General features: G+C 39.1%; 1 protein-coding gene across 1 annotated transcript in view; it reads right to left on the bottom strand.

Annotated features, from left to right (window-relative positions):
- Positions 1 to 4,934: 4,934 nt before the first annotated feature.
- LOC134631102 (plasma membrane calcium-transporting ATPase 1-like) overlaps positions 4,935 to 23,168 on the bottom strand; it is a 29,874-nt gene continuing 11,640 nt past the window's right edge. Inside the window, exons 9-21 of the mRNA XM_063479087.2 lie at positions 21,941 to 22,155; positions 21,398 to 21,640; positions 19,636 to 19,877; positions 19,324 to 19,561; positions 18,244 to 18,423; positions 16,797 to 16,884; positions 16,139 to 16,245; positions 15,781 to 15,972; positions 12,770 to 12,983; positions 11,057 to 11,268; positions 10,858 to 10,965; positions 6,591 to 6,770; positions 4,935 to 6,278 (exon numbers count right to left, since the gene is read on the bottom strand). Coding sequence (XP_063335157.1) covers positions 5,895 to 6,278; positions 6,591 to 6,770; positions 10,858 to 10,965; positions 11,057 to 11,268; positions 12,770 to 12,983; positions 15,781 to 15,972; positions 16,139 to 16,245; positions 16,797 to 16,884; positions 18,244 to 18,423; positions 19,324 to 19,561; positions 19,636 to 19,877; positions 21,398 to 21,640; positions 21,941 to 22,155 — 2,603 coding nt within the window. The 3' untranslated portion in view covers positions 4,935 to 5,894. The remainder of the gene's footprint in view (positions 6,279 to 6,590; positions 6,771 to 10,857; positions 10,966 to 11,056; positions 11,269 to 12,769; positions 12,984 to 15,780; positions 15,973 to 16,138; positions 16,246 to 16,796; positions 16,885 to 18,243; positions 18,424 to 19,323; positions 19,562 to 19,635; positions 19,878 to 21,397; positions 21,641 to 21,940; positions 22,156 to 23,168) is intronic.

Below are 23,168 nucleotides of genomic sequence, written 5' to 3' on the forward strand. Positions count from 1 at the left end.
TCCTCAAACCTATCAACAACTCATCTTTTCTGTTCTCGGTTGGCCTTGCAAGTTGTTGTACTTTTCGTGTGATTTGTGTCATAGTGTCACTTGATATTATATTCCTTGAGCTCTGTGAATACAGCAAACATGTAGGCTTTTCGTTTACTTCTGTGAATAAATAGGAACCAGTCAATTTTCATGAAAGAATTGACATTCCCTGTCTCCTCTTCTCCTTATTGATAACACATTTTCAAAAGGTTTCCATGAGTTTCTACCTTCCACATGTTTTTATAGCATGAATGGGCTTGCATTATTAGAAAAGATTAGGAATAAGATTGTGTTTTATTAAAAAAAAAAGTAATATGAACTATTGTTGATAGCTGGCTTTGCTTAAAGACACAATTTGTATTTATTTTTTAATTGGTCAGATTTTTCCAAAGAAACAACGTCAACATATGTTGTTATTGCCTTCTTCTTTATCCTCATTATTAGTAGCAGTGTGAATGGCAGTTAAATGCCATAGTGAATGGGAATGATTTTCCATGATTTTCTATTTTCTATCTGTCTCTTTTGTCACTGATACCAATGCCCCATGAGTGACACCATATCCTGATCTTAATTTGGACAGTTCCACCTACAGTTGTAATTAGCCAGGTGACCCCTTTCAAAATCATGTGCCTTTTTTAAAAAAGTTTCAATGTATACCTTGTTACTTCTACTTGTTCTTATGGTTTAGTTAAGAAGTATCATACAAGAAATAACAAACCTGGAAAGTCAATACCTAAAATATCTAGCTAGCTAGCTAGCTATCTATCGATCTATATAGAGAGAGAGAGAGCCACACCACTGTGTCTCCCTTTCTCTCCACATAGCACTGTTGCCTCCAGTGAAAGTCCTGACACCCTTCCCCCACCTATCACTTTCACTCACGACCAGGTTCAGATGCAAATGAGGAGACTCCACTCAGGCAAGTCTGCTGGACCAGAAGGGGTGAATCCCCGCTTCCTCAAGGCCTGTGCCCCCAGCTTTGTGGAGTCTTTCATAAACTGTTCATGTTGAGTCTGAGTCTGCAGAGGGTCGCAGTGCTGTGGAAGACATCATTCCTCGTCCCTGTACCAAAGACTTAGAGCTTTTTATTGTCATTGTGCAGTTTCTTGCACAGCGAAATTGGGTAGCTGGACCACAAAGGTGCTAAAGTAAGAAAAAGAGAAACCAATATACATCGAAGGTGGAAAAAATAAATAAATAAATAATAAAATAAAGTAAATAAAAAGCAGTGTATATATATACATGTGTGAGTGGATACACTATATACATGGTGTATGTATAGGAACATTGTAACAGACTGGGACCAAAATAATTGCACTTGAGCCAAAAATATTGCACAGAACATGGGAAAACTAAGATATTGCACATAGATGATCAGCAGCAGTGTCAGGGTGGATGTGTTGGGGAAGTCTTTACACACTCTTAGTTTGCATTAAGAGTTCTGACAGCCCACGGGAAGAAGCTGTTCTTTAGTCTGTTGGTTTTGCACCTGATGGATCTGAGCCTTTTTCCAGAAGGCAGGATGTTGAAGAGGTGGTGGTTTGGATGGAGGTGGTCCTTTATAATGACGCCACGTCCCCTGGTTTACAGGCCTGTGGCACTGACCTCCCACATCATGAGACATGACATCATGCAGAGAAATACTGTATTAATTTTGGGCATGTTATTTTTGAGCAGGAACCTCAGAATTGACTCTTGGAGTTTAACAGGTTAACCTCTTGACTTTTTTTTTTTCTTTTTGTCAAATCTGTATTTGCCCATCAGGTGTCTCACAGGGATCACTCTGGGACAACTTTCTATGTCCATGACAAAGAGATTTCTTTAACTCTTTGGTGAAATGTGTGTTATAATTTCCTGTTCTATGTTCTATACAATAAAGTTGAATGAGGGGACTCTTAGTGCTCATCCCAAGCCAGGCTAAAAGAAAAGGGCTGCACCAGCAAGAGGATCTGATGTAAGATGTTGGCCAAATCAAATATAGGGCTCGTAAAGAAGGACAATTTCATGGAATCAGACTGCTCTACCATGGTGTAGATACACAGCAAATTCAAAAGTGTCAAATGTTTTGGTGTTAGTAGACTTCTTGCAAAAGTAGAGCTAATTTTACTCTAAGTAGAGTCACATTCTTTTAATGTAACTCTGAGGTGTAAAATGATAGTAGTTAAAATCGAGTGTTAAAAATTAGTGTTTCTATGTCAAATCTGGAGGTGTTACAATGGAAACATTAACTCTTGACCTCTTAACTCCGAACTCCTAGAGGGGCTATGACACTAATAGAGTAAATTCATAGACTCCACCCCCAGCACCACAGATTCCGATCCAAGCTGAAGTGAAGCCGTTTCAGAACATTTTGCTCTACATATTTCTGAGTTGTTTGCCATGCTTGGTAAGTCAGTTTTTGTGAGATTGTTTCAATTATTATTATTAGCTTTTACTTCTGTGGCTTTTTGGAGTTGAGACAAAGCTGTGTGAAAGGCATTAGCCACGTTGCTCGGTGATAGCATAATAATCTGTTTTAGCTAGCTGAAATGTATTGTCTGCGGGCAAATAGTGCAACCTTGAAAAAAAGCTTGCATATGAATTTTCAGTCAAGTTTTTGGTTAACTTAAATACACCTAAAACAATGTCTATATTGTGAAATGTTGGTATAATGGTGCTACTTAAAGCCTGAAAACGATCTCCCACAAAAAAAACGAGCAAACAGCAGTAGCAGATGTCCTGACTGGGTTGTACGTTTAGATCCCTCCAAAGTTTTGCACACACGGTTTAGGTAAAAATGAAAAAGATTGAGTTTTTAAATTTAGTTCAACATTAACTGTTGTCTGTGTTCTTCAGTTGTTTGAGAGAGCACCATTTTAACAAACATGTTCGGGTAGAATATTGCCTTTAAATATGGGCATTGGATTTGTATCTGGAACCTTTTGGGAAAATACAAGTTATAGCTCAAAAATGATTCTTTTTCTTTCTTTCTTTCTTTTTTTTTACTGTGCTGCAATTGATTACCAGATTATTTGTGCAATTAATTAGTGCACAACTAATTTTTATTGAATCTCCACACAGGATATGCTTGTGAAGGTGGAATATGGGAGAGAGCAGAAGTGATGAATGGAGGACATGCATATTGTATTGAAGAAAAGAACAACGAGCATGCTGTTGCATTTACCTATGTCAGACCGTTTGATAAACAATATTCTAATGAAAGTGAGAACATGTATTGCTCCATATTGTTACATGTTTCAGAAAATGTTTTGAAATTGTAGTGCACAGTTCAAAATAAATGCTTTTCAAAACCCATTGCCTCTTTGTAATAAATGTTTATTTCCAAAGGAATTTCTAGAAGTTCAGAAGAGTAAAATGCAAACTTTTTTGAATTAATTAGAAGATAACTCTTATGTAGTTAAACTAGAATACTCTGTGAGAGTTAGTATATAAATTCTTAACACCTAGTTAGCATTAATAAGTGTTAAATTATCAACTCCAGACAGATTTGGTACTTAACACTAAATCAGAGTTAACGTACCAACTCTCCAATAAGAGTTAAATTAACTCTCTCTGGTGTGGACCCATATAGACACTTTAAAAGAGTTGAAATCAAATCTGACAGTGTTAATTTGGACATGCTGGATTTGCTGTGTAGGAAGTGAAATGGAGTTGGAGTAATCTTGAATATGAATGTTAATAGTGTTGGGGGAGTTGAAGACAAGGTTACAGAAGATCGACTGGCTTGGCAGAGAGATTGCACCAGAGAGGATGTGCAGCACCCGTGATTAAGAATAGAGATGGAAATGAATAAAGTGAAGTGCGTGTGTTGAGAAGATGGAAATAGTACTTTGAGGAGCAGATGAATAGAAGAGAGAAAACAATGGATAAACGAGAGGAAGTGCAGTGAATTTTTAAGTCAGAAGCGAGAGCAGCTCAGAGGATGAAGTGGAAAAGCGGTTGGTCCATTCACGCTTATCCAGGCAGTGGATGTATGGAGATGTCTGGGGGCAGAGAGCAGTGGAAGTTTTAAACAAAATTAAGGTTAGGGAAAGAGTGAGGATGCCTGAAGAATGAAGAAGCGTAACTGCTGATTTGCAGAGCTGCACGGAGGGTTCAAGCTGATCAAGCATTCATTACAGCTATGGGAAAGAACTGACAATCTCTGAGCAGGAGTATGCCTTCTAGTCAAGAAAGAGCATTTGCAGATGTTATGTTTGCTTTAAAAGTGCTGATAGAGAACTATAGAGAAGGTCAAAAGAAATTGCATCGTGTGTTTGTAGATGTAAAGAAAGGCTATAATAGGGTGCCAAGGGAGGAACTGTGGTACTGCATGAGGACGTCCGGAGTGGCAGAGAACCAGGTGAACCAGGTGCTGGACATGTAAAAGTACAGCAGGGCAGGGTGAGGTGTGCAGTAGGAGTGACAGATGGGTTAAAGGTGGGGATGGAATTGCATCAGGGATCAACTCTGAGCCCCTTCTTGTTTGCAGTAGTAACGGATTGATTGACTGATTAGGTTAGGCGTGAGTCTCTTGATTTTAATTATATTAAACAATGTTGTGTGTTGGGTTGCTGCTGTTTGTTCTCATCACCAGTTCTGTTCTATTTTTAACACTTAAAGTGAAGCTGAAGGAGACCAGAAGCAAAATATGAAAGAGAATCCAGTCGGAGTGGAGTGGGTGGAGACAAGTGTCAGGGGTCATAGTATATCTGATGGACAGCTCAGGCTGAGTGATTTGGAGTCAGAGGCAAGACTGAGATGGTTTGGATATGTGCAGAGGTGGGATAGTGGATATATTGAACCACAGAGGCGACAGAGAAGATTTGTGGTTGTACTGAAGTAGAACATGCTTAGTGTAACAGAACCAGATGCTATAGGATAGAGTGAAATATGGCAAGATGAAAATATGAGCTTTATTTTTACACTGAACATGTTTTATTTGTTTGTTTTGTTTGTCAAATTCCGCCCATTTTTATTTTTTTTGCAAGTGTAATGTTATCCTTTAAATATTACAATTTCTTTAATCTTATTTACATTTTATTTTTGTATTTTTTCTAAAATATTGTAAAGAATCGTCTTTTTGCAAAAAAACAAAACAACAAACCAAAACAAAACATACATATTTCAGTAGCATTACCTTTTTTTTAATCCCACTTTTTGTTTGTTAAATTTTTGACACATAGATGAAGAATGATGATGACATTTCAGTGTTGTGTTGTCACATACTGTCTAACGGCGCATCTTAGGAAATGTGTGTGAAGTAAAGCCTGAGACTGGAAGACTTTTGATAACTGCTACAACTCTTCTTTTGTCTGATGTAATGCTTTACCAAAGTTATCCAGCTCTCAAAGTCTATTTTTTGAAACTTTTAATAACTTTTTTGTATCCTTTTCAATCTAAAACCACACTAAAATAAAATTCAGCATTAAACACCTCCCTCAAAACTTTCTCTCTACAACACAAAATACTAAACATTTCAGTGACAGATCCTCAACAAAAAACTAACATGAACCATCACTACCGGCTCCCATCAGCTGGTCTGCTGAAAAACTGCAACATCCCACATTTAAAACTACATTACCAGAATATGTACACAATCAGAACTGATTACTCATTGTTCCCTGCACAAACAACATTCTCCTAAGTAACAAGAAGTTCATTTCTATTAAAAAAGGAAACAGTCTGTGTGAGTCGCTGTCACAGAACAAAAGCACATCTGGAAACATTTCTGCAGATGAACTCCTGGGGAGAAACAATTTGGTGAGTCTCTTTTTATTTTTTTTCCCTTCCATGGCTCCCAGAAGAACCAGAATTCTCACCATAAAAAACACAGTACGAACATACTTTAGTAACAGGAAGTGTTCGGGTAAGGGGGAGGGGCTTCAGAGTGAGGTTTCCAGACTGTGCAAGGGGCTTCCTGGACAGGGTGGTAGTCCTGCTGAGTTGGGAGGGACCAGTGCAGACCTGGAGATGTCCTTATGTAACGGGATGACACGGTCCAAGGCGTTGTTGTTCTCGTTGGGGGTGAAGGGGAGAGGTGGCTGGCTGGACAATCCAGTAAGTGGCGGTGGGATGAAAATAGAGTTTCGTTTGGTAGGGGGATCATCCTCACTCTCATTTTCATCGATGAGGGGGATCTGAGGTTCTGAGTCTTCAATACGGAACTCGGGATGATTCATGAAGTTGTGAATGGAACTGCGAGATTCAGGTGTCTCCAGACCTTCATAAGGAGACACACTGTCCCTGAAGGCCTTCACCACACGGATCTGGGAGAGCAGAGACAGTGAGTCAACTCAGGTAGATCATTTACAGGACATTCAACCACATAGAGTCTGACTGTTGATCAAAATAAGCCCAAACATAAGGTCCTACATCACTCAATTACTTTATTTCTTGTCTGATAGATTTACTCTGTAGTTTAAACTTCACAAATTGATGACATCACGATTACTGATGGTAACAGTGGTTCAACAACCAGTTGAAATTTAAATCTCAAGAATTTTTAACCAGATAATTATACAAAAGTTATCTGGCAAAACATATGAGACACAAATGTATCTTTAAGCCTGAAATCGTACCTGTGTCTGGATGCGGCTCAGGCCGCGGCACCACAGGATGTGGCCTTTGCTTAACTCGAGGTCTCCGTGGTCAACCACATCATTACCCTCATCGGACCCATCAGGGATCTCTTCCTGCAGTGTGGCATGACCTGCTGTCTTCAGAAACTTCAGCCACTTTGTCGGGACACTTGACACCAACTGACAAAATGAAAAAAATATTGCACCTGTCAAAGATAGCAGCAGCGCATCCTGGACACCTCAATATGAAGATTTAATGCAACCATTGTCTCATGATGATTATCTGCAAAGAGGTCATTATTTCTTCATTCATCCATCCATTCTCTTATTTATCTTATTTATTCAAGTATTGTGGTATTGAGCATCCTACTTTTGTGGTCTATTATTGATGCACTTACTAGTCTGTTTTTTTATTTTTGTTAACATAATGTAGGCACAGGTAAAATTATGCCCATCACACTGAGGCGGGTAATGTTTACCAGTGAGTGTTTGTCTTTTTGAATGTGAGTTGTTCTTTTAACTTTATTTCTTTTTAACACCACTCCCATTGTAAAAGACAAAAAGTTCCTAATGACTTGCCTGATTGATTCACTGTACTTTAGTTTCAGTTGATAGTTCTTCGACACATTATGCAGATGTCTTAGGCATGAAGTCATAGTTGTTATTTCTTTAAGGTCTGTTGAAAGCTTTAGTTACTGTCGCAAGTCTCAGATTGTTTGAGCAGAGGAGGGATAGTGGATATACTGGACAAAGGAAACTGAATGGCTGTAGCTCAGGCGGTACAGCAGGTCATCTACTGATTGGAAGGTTGGCGGTTCGATTCCTGGCTTCCCCTAGACTGCATGCCAAATATCTTTGGGCAAGATACTAACCCCAAATTGCTCTCCGATGCATCCATCGGAGTGTGAATGTTAGTTAGACAATGTGCTGGTGTGAATGGGTGAATGCACAAGTTGTGTAAAGCGCTTTGAGTGCTCAGAAGAGTAGAAAAGCGCTATATAAGAACCAGTCCATTTACCATGAATATGGAGCTACTAGCTGACAACACTGAGAAGATTCATGGATGTAGTGAAAGAGGACATCCACTGGGTTGATGTATCAGAAAAGAATACTAGGAATAAAATGAGAGGCATAAAGCGATCTGCTGTGGCTGGTCTTCTTTGGGACCAGCCAAAAGAAGAAGAAGGAATTGATTTGCAGCACTTGGCTCCTACTTACCTTGTCAATTAATTGACAAGGTAAGTCAATTTCATCTGCAGGTGTTGCAAGATGGCGCCGGTGTGTGTGGCTGCTCGTCTGTCACTGCCAAGTTTGTTCTTGTTTATGTTATTCCTAATTTGTGTCATCCGCGAAACAAAGTCTCTGCTGAGGTATGATCGCCAGACACTATTGGACCTCAAACCTGTGGTCCAAAATATTGTGTCCTTTGGAGCTGGTGGGCAGCAACCCCTGCCCCCATTTGTATCGGAAACCCCGGGTTACCTGTACCGGGTTCCCACGCTACCTTCCCGGCGAAAGTGTCATCGTCGCCGGGGTAAACGAAGCGGCCGCCTGGTGAAGCTAAAGGTTTACCTAAAGAATTATTCTGCTGTTTTCCGACCAGTACATGGATTATTTCCAAGGCTGTCTGCGTCTAGGCGTTTTCTGGATCCTGTTGATGCCTGTTTGGTGCCTGTGGTCGGCTTTGATGATGATGCTCCACGGCCTCGCTGCCCATGCCCTCCCAGGCTAAACCTCCGCTGTCAACATTATCGGAACCTGAGATCGCTGCGGCGGGATTCTGGACCTCCTGAACTCCGAACGCCGACTCCAGCTCCCGCTAGAATTGGTCTGGTGAACGCCAGATCACTTTTAAACAAAACTTTTATTCTTCGGGACTTCTTCAGCTCCCGTGATCTGGATTTTCTGTGTGTGACTGAGACGTGGCTGAGTGTTGGTGAGTCCAGTGCTCTATCGGAACTTTTACCTGTGGATTGTTGCTATTTTAACTCGCCACGGACGTCAGGCAGAGGTGGAGGCACAGTGACTGTTTACAAAAAGGATTTTAAATGTAAGCAGTGTTTTCTACAGCCTTCGTTCTCCAGCTTTGAACTCACCTCGTTTGAGGTGAGTCGTACAAACCCGGTTTTCTGCGCTGTCATCTATCGCCCCCCGAAATACAATAAGAACTTCATAAACGACTTTTCTGATTTTTTAGCTGGGATCATGCCCAACTATGATAGTGTTCTTATTGTTGGAGATTTTAATATACATGTATGTTGTCCTGATAAGCCACTGGTCAAGGACTTTTTAAGCCTTATTGACTCTTTTAGCCTGGTACAGTCAATTTTAGGGCCACTGCTCTTTTTACTATATTTATTGCCTCTGGGTTCTATCCTCAGAAGGCATGGGATCTCATTTCATTGTTATGCCGATGACTGCCAAATTTATTTGCCACTAAAGCACAAGGATGGCATCTCCATAAAACCTCTCTTGACATGTCTAGATGACATTAAAGCTTGGTTGGCTCTAAACTTTTTAAATTTTAATGAAAAGAAAACAGAAGTGTTGGTGTTTGGACCCAGTGGTCCCTGTGAGCCCTCCTCTGTTGTTTTAGGATCCCTGGAAGTCTATTTTAAACCTGTTGTTACTGACCTTGGTTTTAAGTTGGACAGTGATTTTAAATTGGACAATCAAATCAGAGCAGTGGTGAAGTCCAGTTTTTATCATTTAAGGCGACTGGCAAGAGTAAAATCTTTCCTTTCGAGGCAGCACCTTGAAACAGTGATCCATGCTTTTATTTCTTCCCGCCTGGACTACTGTAACGCACTTTATGTCGGGGTCAGTCAGTCATTGCTCTCACGTTTGCAGCTGGTTCAAAATGCGGCTGCACGACTCCTAACAGGAACTCGAAAAAGAGAGCATATAACCCCCGTGCTAGCCTCTCTGCACTGGCTGCCTGTGTCTTTTAGAGTTAATTTTAAAATTCTTATGTTTGTTTTTAAATGCCTTCACAGTCTTGCCCCGCCTTACCTCTCTGAGCTTCTTCATCTCCACACACCCTGTCGGTCTCTAAGGTCAGCTGACCAGCTGCTCCTGGAGGTACCGAGATCCAGGAGGAAGCTCAGAGGAGACAGGGCCTTCTCTATCGTGGCTCCAAAATTATGGAATAATTTGCCCATGCACATTAGAGAGGCCCCTTCACTGTCCACTTTTAAATCACGTCTTAAAACCCACTTTTATTCCTTGGCTTTTAACCTCAGTGAGACTTAGTTTCTCTTTTAATTGAAGTAGTTATTTAATTAATGATTTCACTCTTCTTTTATTTTGTTTTTATTTATATCTAATGTAATTTTATTTTATGGTTCCAATGTACAGCACTTTGTGTCAGCTGTGGTTGTTTTAAAGTGCTTTATAAATAAAGTTGATGATGATGATGATGATGAAAGCAATAAGGGTAAACTTCATACAGTGCTTCTGTGTTCTGGCTTAGTTTAATCATGATACAGTGAAATATGTCATGTCTCGCTGTTCTTCTTTAAGTTTGCATTTAAATAATTTTTTAAACCAACTGAGGACCAGATTACAGATTATGCAGACTCACGAAGAAAAAGAGTAAATTAAAAAAAAAAAAAAAAACACAGCTTTATTTGCCAGCTGGGAAAAAGCAATACAAAAACTAAACTGGGAGAAAGGAGAGACACACAACCATGAGGGAGGTTGCAACACAGGACCGAGGGAGATGCTGAGATAAATACATAGAAGGATAACGGGGGAAGTGAGCACACGCGGGGAACACAGCTGCCACAAATGAACATGACGCCACAGGGGAAGCAAAACAAAATACGCTGAGACCACAAGACCTTCACAATAAAACAGGAAACTGGGGAACATGACACAGGAGTGGAGGATGGATAAAAATGATGGAATAAAACACAAGGAGGGGAAACAAGGCACAAGAACTCATACAAACACATAAACACAAATGCACGGAGGGAGACACAGAGGGCAACGACACAAGGGAAAAATATTAAATAATCAAGGAACTAAACTGGGACCATAAAAAACTCAAAACAAGACTAGCAATGAGAACTTATACATACGGTAGATCATAATACAAAATAACAAAAACACAGGAAAACTGAAAACGCTGGGTCAAATGACCCAGGACCATGACAATGTCCTGATACACAAAACCTTAGAAATAAAAAAGTGTACTTTCTTTTTAAATAATTGTAACAGCAATCAATTTAAATACATTTTCATTTTAGCGAAAACAGTTTCTTACCTGTCCCCACAGCAAACTGCCGAGGCCCAAGAAGATGCACCAAAGCCATTGCTCAAGGGTTAGATCCACACAGCTAAAAGGTTTACCTCCAAACTGTACAATTATGAACTACAAGAGGACAGAGCAACAACATTATATGAAAATTCTTTTAATTACATCAAGTCTGAACAGGCTGAAGACTTGTTTTTTCCAGGGTTACCTGTGTGACGAAGGTTCCGAAGATGATGGAGCAGAAGATGGGGTTTCTGAAGACACCCTCAAAAACGTTTCTCTCTCCATGGATCTTGCGGGCATTGAACTCATTGAAGATCTGCATGAGGACAAAAGTATTGAACACGATGGTATAGTGTTCAGAGGGCGGGGCGTGAAGCGGGGCATTCCTGCCGCTGTCGATGTCAAACAGCGTCTCACCTGTAAGGAGGATCAAAGGTCACTGAACATGAAGTCTGTATATTTTCAAAAATTTTAATTAAAAAAAAAAAAGTAAATACTGAGACATTTTCAAGCAATACTTTAGTGACATTTTCCACTTAGAATGCAAAACCTATTAAAATCCATCTAAGAATCAGCTTTCGTAAAGTTTGTTTACAAGGACAACAAACTACAAGCAAAAAGACATAAGATTATTACATATATGGATGTAATGTAAAATACAGTACAAAGATGTGTGACTGAAGGGAGTGCTGTGATAAACACTCAGCATTAACATTCATCTTGGCTGATCTGATCACACGTGGAGAGCCCTAAGTGTGTCAGTTCACACCTGGCATTGGAAGGTATCTTCACATTTGGAACTGAAGCTGACATTCATGTTCTGTATGCAAATAAACATGCATTATTAATGCATTACTTCCATTAGCAAAAAGCTGCCCTGTTATATCCTTCCGCACCTACCAACCCACCAACTACAGTCGGGTTATGGAACTAACCAATAATCCAGTTATTATTACCAGACCCGCAACCTGACCAAAATTAAACCAAGTCATTCATCTTACTGCACTTTATTATTGCTTGTGCAGTAATAATGTGCCCAGATCACCTTTACACATTGTTAAAAGAATATGGTCATATGTGCCCAAACAATCTGGATCAAACTGCTTCCTCAGTATAACTTGGGTGTATTTACACCTGTATCTGTATCTTTCCCATTTTGATTGGAATACAAAGATCTAGAGCCAGAGTCCTGATATTTTACTTCATATTTGAAAAACACTGTCTAGACTATTTTTTGCTTAGATTTGACTTACGCTGTGTCACCACTATTGCTGCAGGCACCTTAAGTTATAAATTAATGTGCATGTCATTAAGTGAAATAAGTATTTCATACCCTACAACCCAGCCAGAATTATAGATTAGATTAGATTAGATTAGATAAAACTTTATTAATCCCTCCGGGAAATTCGGTTTCCAATAGCACAGCACCGATAGAAGTTACAGAATGTGAGTATACCATATATACACATATATAAATACAGAGACATATATAAATACAGAGTATACAAAAGGGATAAATAGAATAAATAGGAATAAGAATACAAGGGAATTGCACATTTCAAGTATTGAAGTCTATTGCACTGTTGGATATTAACAAAAAGTATTGCACATTGAAAAGGCACTACAGCTTAGTTGTCCCCCCCTCCTTTGTCCTCCTGTTTCCCCTCACTCTCCCCTCCAGAGAGGAGTTAAACAGTTTGATGGCATGTGGGACAAAGGAGTTTTTAAGTCTGTTGGTTCTTGACTTTGGGAGAAGCAACCTGTCACTGAACAGACTCCTCTGGTTGTTTATGGCCGTGTGCAGAGGATGCCCAGCATTGTCCATAAATTATGGACGGGGCCATGTACTATAAAATCTCCTAATATGGCCACCCTAACAAAGAAGGGTAATTTGGTCTTGTGTGATGTGTTCACTGACCAGCAAAGAGTAGGGTGAAGATTATGGTCAGCTGGTAGACGCCATGTCCCAGAATGTTCTTCATCATGGTGCGGGAGATGAGCGGCTTCTTGCGACCGTATGGGTTCCTGAGCAGCAGTGCCTCAGTCGGTGGCTCCGTGGCAAGAGCCAGCGAAGCGAATGTGTCCATGATGAGGTTCACCCATAACATCTGCACAGCTTTCAGAGGAGAGTCCTGGAAACATTTTTTGTATGGTATTTAGAAGAGGAAAATCATCCGTTAAATACAAAAAGCATAAACAGACAGAAAAGACACCTATGAATAAACATTTACAAACAGAATTGAAAAAAACTATGGTTTTGATTATATACACAAAGCATCAATTAAAAATATTAGGATGGGAATTGGTATTGAGAATTTAGTTTTTTAATTCTCAGGAATTTTCTTTCCAAGCTCCTTAGACAATTCTCAGGAAGGATATTGATTGTGATGTTCTTCATGTAAGCATTCAACATTCAAGAGGTTCCAATGCCTTTAGTAATTTATAGCGCACGTTGTAAACCCATAACCATCTCTGCAATAACTTAAGATTTAAACATTGCTAAACTCTGATAGGTGCATGGAAGTAATATCATGTCTACTCATTTCTACGCATCCAACCAAAATAAAATGTTCACTGAGTTTGTCTGAATCATTTTCAAGTGATCTTGTCTGGTTGTTGTAGTCAAAATAAAGTCAACTCAAGGACTTCTGTACTTATTTCTATAGGACATTTAAAACAAGCTTACCTGACCAAAATTATGTACAGGCTACACAAAATATAGATTATACACAACGGTCACTAAGTCAGGAATAAATATGCACTAAAATACACAAAACCATAAACCTCAATTGTAAAAACCATACCTCAAAATGTTCTCATTCTGAATTTATGATGTAAAATGCGATATATGCTATATTTTATATGTTATATTTTATATGTGGCTGCAACCTACAATCCATGCAATGTGTCCATCCATCCAACCATTTTCCTGAGTCTATATAGAAGTAGGCCATAAGGCCAGTAGTCTAAGCAGACGTTTAGACCTCCCTCTTCTAGCCATCTCCTCCAGAATTTCAAGGCAGACACAGTCCAAGCCACCAGTATGTCAGGGGTCTGCCCCAGGGTCATCATCCTTCTTTTATTGTGGATTAGTAGTAGCTGTACTCTGAGTCCCTCACAAATGACTGAACACTTCACTACATCTCTAAGGGAGATCCCAGACACCCTTGCAGGGAAAGCTAATTTCCCACTTAAATCTATGATCTCATTCTTTTTGACACCGTCCATAGTTTGTGTCCATGGGGGAAGGTAAGAATGTTATTGCACTCTGCACTCACATGCTTCACCACAACAGGCAATGGGCATCTACAACACTGCGGATGCTACACCTGTTTTTCAGTCTACTTCCCACTCTTTTATTTCTTCGCCTGTAAACAAGAGCCCAAGATACTTGAACTCCTCTGGGGAGGCTGTAGCTCAGGAGACAGAGCGGGTCCAATCCCTGGTGGTCCGATCCCTGTCTACTTCAGTCTGCATGCCAAAGAAACTAACCCCAAGTTGCTGTGTGAATGTTAGATAGAAAGAGCTTACAAAGAAAGTACTTGTGTGAATGGGTGAATAAGGCAAGTTGTATAAAGTGCTTTGAGTGCTCAAATAGAGTAGAACTAGCACTATATAAGAGGTGCAGTGCATTTACCCAGAGCGGGCTCTCCAGCTGAGAACCATGGTCTCAGAATTTGATGTGCTAATTGTCACCCCAGTCACTTTATACTCACTGCAAGGTATTGACCCAGGTACTGTTCAGTAAGAGTAATAGAATTGTACCATCTGCAAAATGGAACTGGCCATGTCTGATACTTGGCTGCACTTAGAAATTCTTTCCATAAAGGTTACAAAGAGTACAAGTGACAAAGGGTTCTTTCTTATACTTATATCTCCTATATAATATATCCAGTTATACAGGAAGTATGGGATACTTCTGGCTCTGGATACTCTTGTTAATCTATTCACACAAGCACCTTTTCTATGTCTGAGTGCTTTCTAATGTTCATATACATTCACATTTTAATGAACATATCAGAAAAAACAGTGTTAAGTATCTTGCCCAAGGATACTTTGGTATGCCAACTGCAACAGCCAGGTATCAACCCACCAATCTTCCAATTAGTAAATAACCTGCTCTACCTCCTGAGCCCCACCCAGCCCTTACTCCAGATGAGAGCTATGGCTCATGATCGTAATTCCTGGTGCAAGGTGCACTTATAAACACCCATATAGTTAGACATGGCATTAGCTAGGCACAGAAGTCCAATAACAGCACCACTTGGGTTCAGATCCAGCAGGCCATTCCTCCCTGTCACACCCTTACAGGAGTCACAGTCATTACCCACATAAGCATTAAGGTCCACCCGCAGGACAATGGAGTCCCCAGTAGGGGCACCTTCCAGGACCCCACCCAGGGAGTCAAAAATACTCTGAGCTCTCATTAACTATATAGGCAGAAATGATTTAACAACCATTTAACAACCCAATGGTACACAACCACTTTCTTTCTATCTCACACACAGCAACTTGTCCCAGTTTAGTGACTGCCCACTAAACTGGGATATACAAATATACACAGTCTCCACCTCCAGTCCAGAGCTGAATAGAGTACATAGCTTCACCAAGCGACTGGTTCCAGAACTCGAGTGCTGAGCATACATTGAGGTAAACCCAATTATATTTAGCTAGTATCTCTCACTCTCAAGCTCTGGGTCATTCTTCATCAAAGAAGTGATATTTCATGCACCAAGAACTGTCCTACTTCTTGCAGTGGGGTTCACCCTCTATATTTATGCAGACCCAGTTGGGTTTAGCCATTTTACTCCAAAGTATTTACAGAAATTCCAAGAAAATTGCATTTTAAAATTTAGCTAAATAAATGTACAGTACATGCGGTTAAAGTCAGTCACAGATAGACAGTGGAGGTTTTCAGGTGGCTCTGACCTGGGTGATGCAGGCTCCGGAAAAGGCCACAATGACAGCAACCACATTGACAGTGAGCTGGAACTGCAAGAATTTAGATATGCTGTCGTAGACATTCCTGCCCCACATAACAGCCTTAACGATGCTGCTGAAATTATCGTCTGTCAGGATGATGTCAGACGCCTCCTTAGCCACATCCGTCCCTGCGATGCCCTGCAGATCATAGCATGTATGCTAGTTTATGAACCTATCGTTATTATCAGTGCAAATAATATTCAATATTTAATAGCATTTAATATTAAACACCATTGCAAAAATGCTATAACAACGTGTAACTAAATGTTAAAATACATTGACTTTTGATGACTGCTGAAGTTACCATAGCAAAGCCAACATCTGCTTTTTTTAGGGCAGGACCATCATTTGTTCCATCTCCAGTTACTGCAACAACCTGCCTCTGCTCAAAGACTGTGCTGTCAATAATTCCTGAAAAGACAAGTGATATGTGTTATAATGACTACACATTTTTGAGCATTAATAAGGTATGAGTAAATACTTTATTCATTATTTGTAAAGGTTTACTCCTGATAGAATCCATTTTCAAAATTACGTTTTTAGAATGCTTAATCAATATTTCTGGGTCCTCCTTGGATCTGGATGTAACTGATAAATGAAATGTTAAAAATGGGTGTTTGCTTTTCTTTTCTTTTGACTTTTAGAGGCTTGGTTACAAAACTAAATGCTTTACAAATAATGAATTCAATAATTACTAATACCTTACTAATGTTTAATAGTGTCAAAGGATCAACTTTAACATAAGCTGCCTTTCAATTTCTTTCCACATGTTCTTATATTTACTTTGTAAGGTTTAATTTCTATTGCTTTTAATATTCATATTTATGTAACTCAAAATGAACCTTTCTTATGTACAAATTTTCCTGTAAACATAAATTGTCCTTCTCTCAATGCTTCAATCTACCTCTTGTCACTAACTGTCTCCTGCCCCACCCACCCTCTTTGATCCAGATGTGTCTAACCTTTGACCAAAGTGTGTTTGTCTGTTGGAGATGATCGAGCGAGGACTCGGAGCTTGGGCCAAATCTTATCAAGACGTTCCTGCTCAATCTGCAAAACAAAAAGAGAGAGAAGACCAAAAAAATCTATGTTTTAACGGCAAAATATTGATTTAAATCACTGTTTGTCCGACTAATTGTGCTGACCTTCCAACCAGATGCAGCATATGCTTCCTCACAATTTTCAAGGGGATGAGCAGATCATTGAGGTTATACATTTTATATATTGTAGGGCCTCTACCTTACCATAGAATAACTGTTGTTGTTCAGATGACTATCATTAACTGAGACTATGTTGATCAAATCAAATTGAATTAAAGTTACACAGGTAGGAAGTAAAAAAGTACAAATACTTTGTTACTGTAATTAAATAGAATTTTCATATATCTGTATTTCACTTGAGTAGTTATTTTTTGTTGCATAAAAAGAGACGAACGAGGCAAAACTTTGTGCCATGGTCAGGGGTTAAAGTGGGCCAGTGTTTTTTTTGTTTTTGGCACAACACCAGAACAACTGCAGATGTCCTTAAGTACTTAAGCATCCAGCTACCCCTTCAAAAGAGTAGCAAGCATAAACAAATGCAACTTCTATCAACTGTTTGTCTCTGCATTTTGTCACACAGTGCTTCTGCTGCCTTAAGGTCCAGCTGATTGTATTTCATAGGGAGAGAATGAGAGCTAACTTCACTCAGAGATGGAGAAAGATAAGAAAGACAGGACAGAAGTGGAAGATCATAAGGTAAGGACTGCTCAGTGGCATAAAATGGAGATTTAAGATAAGATAAGATAACCTTTATTAGTCCCACACGTGGGAAATCTGTTAAATTCAAAGCTTACATATAAGTCTTCGTGTTTTTAACACATGACATCATGTTTTTCTCATACTGTGAAATGTGCTGCAAAACAAACTAATGCAGACGAACTGTGTTATTAAAGGCTTTATGAAAATACTCTGCTGTACCTTTGATTTAAAGTGAAGGACAGTGAAGAAAAGTGTGTGTGACTGGTGCTCAGTGGCTATGGTTTCATGGTCAGAGTTAAGTTATATCAAGTAAATTTGAAGTTAAGCTAAGGATGCTTAGGTTCATTCACTGAATATATCTGTACTTCTGCTAGAGTACAGAATGTATGCACTTTTGTCTGTAAAGCAGTGACTCTCAAAAAACACACTGTGACCTCCGCCCAGTGTAGGCAGCACTGGTTGGCTCAGGAAGCATAAAAATGGAGAACAAACCAATAGACTAGTCCTTATCACATTTGTAATGACAGTGAGCCAAGCCATAATGGTAAGTAAATGCATAAATGCACATCTCACACAGCATTCTAATGTTTGTGTTTTTATTGTGTCACTTTTCTTATTTTCACAGTCATCTGCTGATCAGTCAAATCCTCTTTCTTTATGTTTGTCTGACCTCTCCCATTTCATTGTGAATGCGTCGGTTGAACTCTTTGCCCTCCAAACACAGGAAATCATCTCCAGGATGCAAAATGCCACATTTAATGGCAATTGCACGGGCAGTATTGATATTGTCTCCAGTCACCATGCGAACAGTGATTCCAGCCCGCTGGCACTTTCTGATGGCTTCTGGAACCTATAGAGCAAAATAAAAGAAAAAACATGCATCTAGTACGTGAGCTTTATCGGAACACTGAAAAAATAAAAGGTTTGAACAAAGAAAAATACTGACTGACTCACAGCTAGTTTTTGCAATAATCATAGTTTTACAAACAATGAAATGTTGCTGACAAAATACCGGTCCCATGGTGTCTACAGAGTTTCTGAATTATTGTAGCCAATGATCCAGTCTTTCAGACATCTGTACTTTAGCTCAGGGGTGTCAAACAATAGGTGAGGGATAGAATCTACCCAGCAAAGGCCCCAAACCAGACCACTGGATGGCTTTGGAAATTGTGAGGGAGGGCAGATTTGGGACTTTTAACCATATTTTCATTGGTTTTACAGTGTTTTCTTCTGATAAGGACATCCACAACAGCTTTTTATTATTATTATTCATTTTATTTTTTTATATTAAACCAAAGTAATTAACTAATAGATAAACAACAACAATTAAAACACAGAGAAGTCCCTTTTTTAACTATCTACTTTAGAAGTTTCTATTTTTTACAGTGGGTCCTCAGGGGGGAAAAGAGACATTGTATAGAAAGTGTAATTTTACATATTTATTTATTTGTGCTGACAGATTTCCTGCATTTACTACAAAAGAATTTCTCTATCATGTAGAAAAACTGAGTTGTTCTGTTGAAATTCCACATTAAATGGGATTAATTGTGTAGTTAAATATGTTTACACTGACAGAAAGAGGAGTTTCTCTGGTTTGGCCCATTTAAGATCAAAGCTGGCCCACGATGTAAAATTACTTTGGCATCCTTCTCTTATTAAACATGCCACAATAATGTTAAAATAGACAGATTTTTGCTAATAGCCAATTATTCTAAAGACTGGTTTGCCTGCTGTCTCTGTGTTGGCATACCTCAGGTCGTACTGGGTCCTCAATGCCAACTACAGCGATGCATGTGAGACCTGTTAGTATGTGGGCTTCATTGTCCCAGTCAGGCTCTCCATCAGACACAGGAAAATCTCTGTAGGCGAGGCAGATGGTCCTCAGTCCCTCAGACGCCATTGGCTCAACCACCTTTTTAACCAGATCATCTCGGTCGCGATGTTTGAAGACTTTGACATCACCACTGGCCATCAAGATCTTACAACATCTGTAAACACAGAGATAGTCATGTGATCATCATCTTACTGTGTACGGCTGTGTGAGTACAAGCAGTAAACTTACTTCTTAAGCAGGATCTCAGAGGCACCCTTGCTGAACATTCGGTAGCTGCCATCATGGTTCTTTAGCACAGTGCTCATGGATTTTCTCACAGAGTTGAAGGTATAGACCTTAAAAAGTTTCTCCTCGGGGGTTTCGTTGCGAATGGCCTGATAGTCTCGGCGCAGGTCGAGGGTGAATCCCAGTAAGGCACATTCAGTCTTGTTTCCCACCTGGCGAGGGAGTCCACCATCTCTCTCTGGAGGCTGTGAGAAGAAACATCGGTTAAAGTTAAAGTTAAAGTTAAGTCTTTAATGAGAAGTCTGACGTACACAATATGACAACAGCACACATAATGAAATGATACAGCAACAATCAAATTAAATACACAACTTTCAACAACAAGGTTTTAAAGTTAATTTAAAAAATAAAAGTCAGTTCATGTATAGCCTCTTGTATATGTGCTTATGTATGACTTGTGTCTGATTTCCCTCCATGTTGTGTTCTTTGCTGTAATTTACAGCAGTAAAGGCTTTCAGATACTGTTCGTCTGCTGTAGGTGTTTTAGGGTTGACACTTTTTCTTTTGTCCTCCACTTATCCAGTTTCCTGAAAGTTTTTAGGGACACACTGTGCTGAAACTAGTACTTTTGCTTAAAAATGACTAGTTCATGCCTGCCAAACTGTAAATTCAAGAGTTGTCTTGTGGCATGCTAGTCTTTAATACAGTGTCTGGTATGAGAAATAACATTTAGATGTATTTATCTGTTGTTAATTTGGTATTTATTGGACTTTCTAATTAAATTTTATGTTTATAACATAACCACATGAATTTTTAATGCTAGACTGTTTTCAGTCTGAAAACTACTACTAGCACAATTAGATATCAATAAACTTACTATTCTACTTACAAGAAAAACAGTCTGTCACTATCAATACAACTGTAGCTGCAGCTGTAAACTAGATATTTCATCCTTGACAGTCAAATAATGATCACTGTCTGAAGTTCAATTAAAATTAATTCATTTCAGTTTAATTCTGTTTTATTTATATAATACCAAATCACAACAACAGTCACCTCAAGGCACTTTATATAGTAAGGTAAAGAGCCTGCAATAATGTTTTCCAGGCTAAATAGAAGATTTTATAAATTTTTCACAAGGGTAGCTATCTGTTGCCTTTTAGTGTACTTAGTTCTTCTGTCAAGACAGCCACCCATGGCAAAGGCTGAGCGCTATATCTGGTTTCCTGGGCAGAACCAGCTGGCTGCCCAATGTAAAGTCAAAGAATTTCTCCAAGGGATTAATAAAGGATAACTTAAACCTATCTGTCAGTTCACAGGCTCTCACATTCATTAGGCGACTGCTTGGGGATTCCAAACCCCAGGCTATGCTGCTGATCTTTTAAGCTTGAAATAATTGTCAGACAAATTGATGTAATTTATAGTGATACCTTTAGGTATATGTATATGTACATATATATATATATATATATATATATATATATATATATATATATATATATATATATATATATATATATATATATATATATACATATATATATATATATATATATACATATATATATATATATATATATATATATATATATATATATATATATATATATTATAGATAGATAGTGTAGCTGAATCAGTTTCCTGTCTGTGTGCTATACAGTGGATCCAGGAGACAGTAATCCAATGAGTCCTGAACTGCTGTGTTAGTCAACCTGCACTGCACTCCATTCAGCTTCCTGAATGAACTGCTATTTTTGCAGCTCACCATAATCTTGGTGGTGTAGGCGCAGTTGACCCCGATGCCCAGGACAAGCAGGTCCAGGATTCTGGAAGGGATAAGGTCTGGCTCTGGCACCTTTTTGTAGTAGCGTTCCCCGATGTAGGCCTGCACCACTGTCATGCGGTTCATAGTCAGTGTGCCCGTTTTATCAGAGCAGATGGCAGTGGCATTGCCCATTGTCTCACAGGCATCCAGGTGGCGGACCAGGTTGTTGTCCTTCATCATTTTCTGATAAAAGACAAGAGCCACGTTACCAGTCTGTGGGTTTTATTTTGAATCAATCAAAAGAGCTCGGCTTGATCCAAGTTTGTCTGACGAGGGTTGAAATATTCCATTATTACTTTTGAAGTCCAGGTCATTGCTACAATGAAAGAGGTGGACAATAAATAATTCTGTAAAAATTGCACAAATACTGTGTGCTGCAAAAAAAGAATAGATCAAATATCTATCTGGCATGTTTCATCAGGCTAAATATGTTAGTTTTATTATAGCAAACATTTTTTAATTTCCCTTAGAAAATAAACAGACCTTGACTGAATAGGCTAGGGAGATGGTGACTGCCAGAGGGAGGCCTTCAGGTACAGCTACCACGAGCACCGTCACACCAATTATGAAGAACTTGACCAGAAATTGTATGTAGATGGGCACACACTCAGGGATCCACACAATCCCCTGAATGCAGAATGTATCGATCAGGAAGCGAGTGATGAGGATGATGACAGTGAGAGTTGACATGAACAGACCTGAAGACAAAGACAGGCAGCAGAGAACAGAGGCACAGACTTTAGTTCATCTGTAGAGTTAATTGTGACCATAACAGATTAAGTGAACAGCGAGTTAAGTTCAAATTTGTTCTGGATCTATAGATCTGCATTGATTTCCACTGAACCATCTTAAAAATGCATACAACAGCGTTCATATGTTCGGCTTCATCAGCCCCCAGACAAATATTATGCATCTACAAAACATTTCTTCCTATACAGTCACTCCTGTATAATCACATCCTTTATGTACAATGCAAGGGCTCCACAGGCTGTGGTCACACTCACTATGGACAAAATATAGTCCCTGTTTAAAACAAGTTGTTTCAGCTTCACAACTCCTTTGAACCTTTTTAAGTGAAAGATTCAAACAAAAACGTTCACATTCTGAGAAAATACACTTCAGGAATACAAATGTCTTTCTCAGAAATGACACTCGCAAGTTAAAAGACTTGTAAATTGGAAATGTATAAACTGTTACAGTGATTCGCATGAGGAAAGATTAACTAATTTCTGCTGGAATCTTTGGATGTGTGCCAGTGCTACTGCAAAGGTGCAGTTTTTGCATTCTTTACAAAATTAGTCAGATGTCTGCTGCAACGTATAAAAACTTTACATCTGCTCTGAAACTCTCTTGGAGATCTAGGTTTGTTGTTACTTCTGATCTTGAATATTGGATCAAAGGAGATTTTTCAGGAATTACTTCCTTTTTTGAGATGCTTAATAAATCACATCCAACATGATCATCACATAAGTTGTTCTCATCAAAGCCATGGATTCTAGTGTTCTGTTAGAACTCTTTGTTTTGTTCCTCTTGTTTGTAGTTGTTCTTCGTAATCTTAGTAGCTTCCCTTGCATGCGAGCTTTCACTGAAGGATTTTTGTACAAAAAAAGCAGCTTTGCAGCTAGTCATTTTACATATTTGCCTAACAAGTAAAAGATCCCTGGATCATCTCCAGTAAGGAGACACAGATCCGATTGGGTTGTATCCAGAA

Source organism: Pelmatolapia mariae, linkage group LG7, assembly GCF_036321145.2.
Source record: "Pelmatolapia mariae isolate MD_Pm_ZW linkage group LG7, Pm_UMD_F_2, whole genome shotgun sequence".
Lineage (NCBI taxonomy): Eukaryota > Metazoa > Chordata > Actinopteri > Cichliformes > Cichlidae > Pelmatolapia > Pelmatolapia mariae.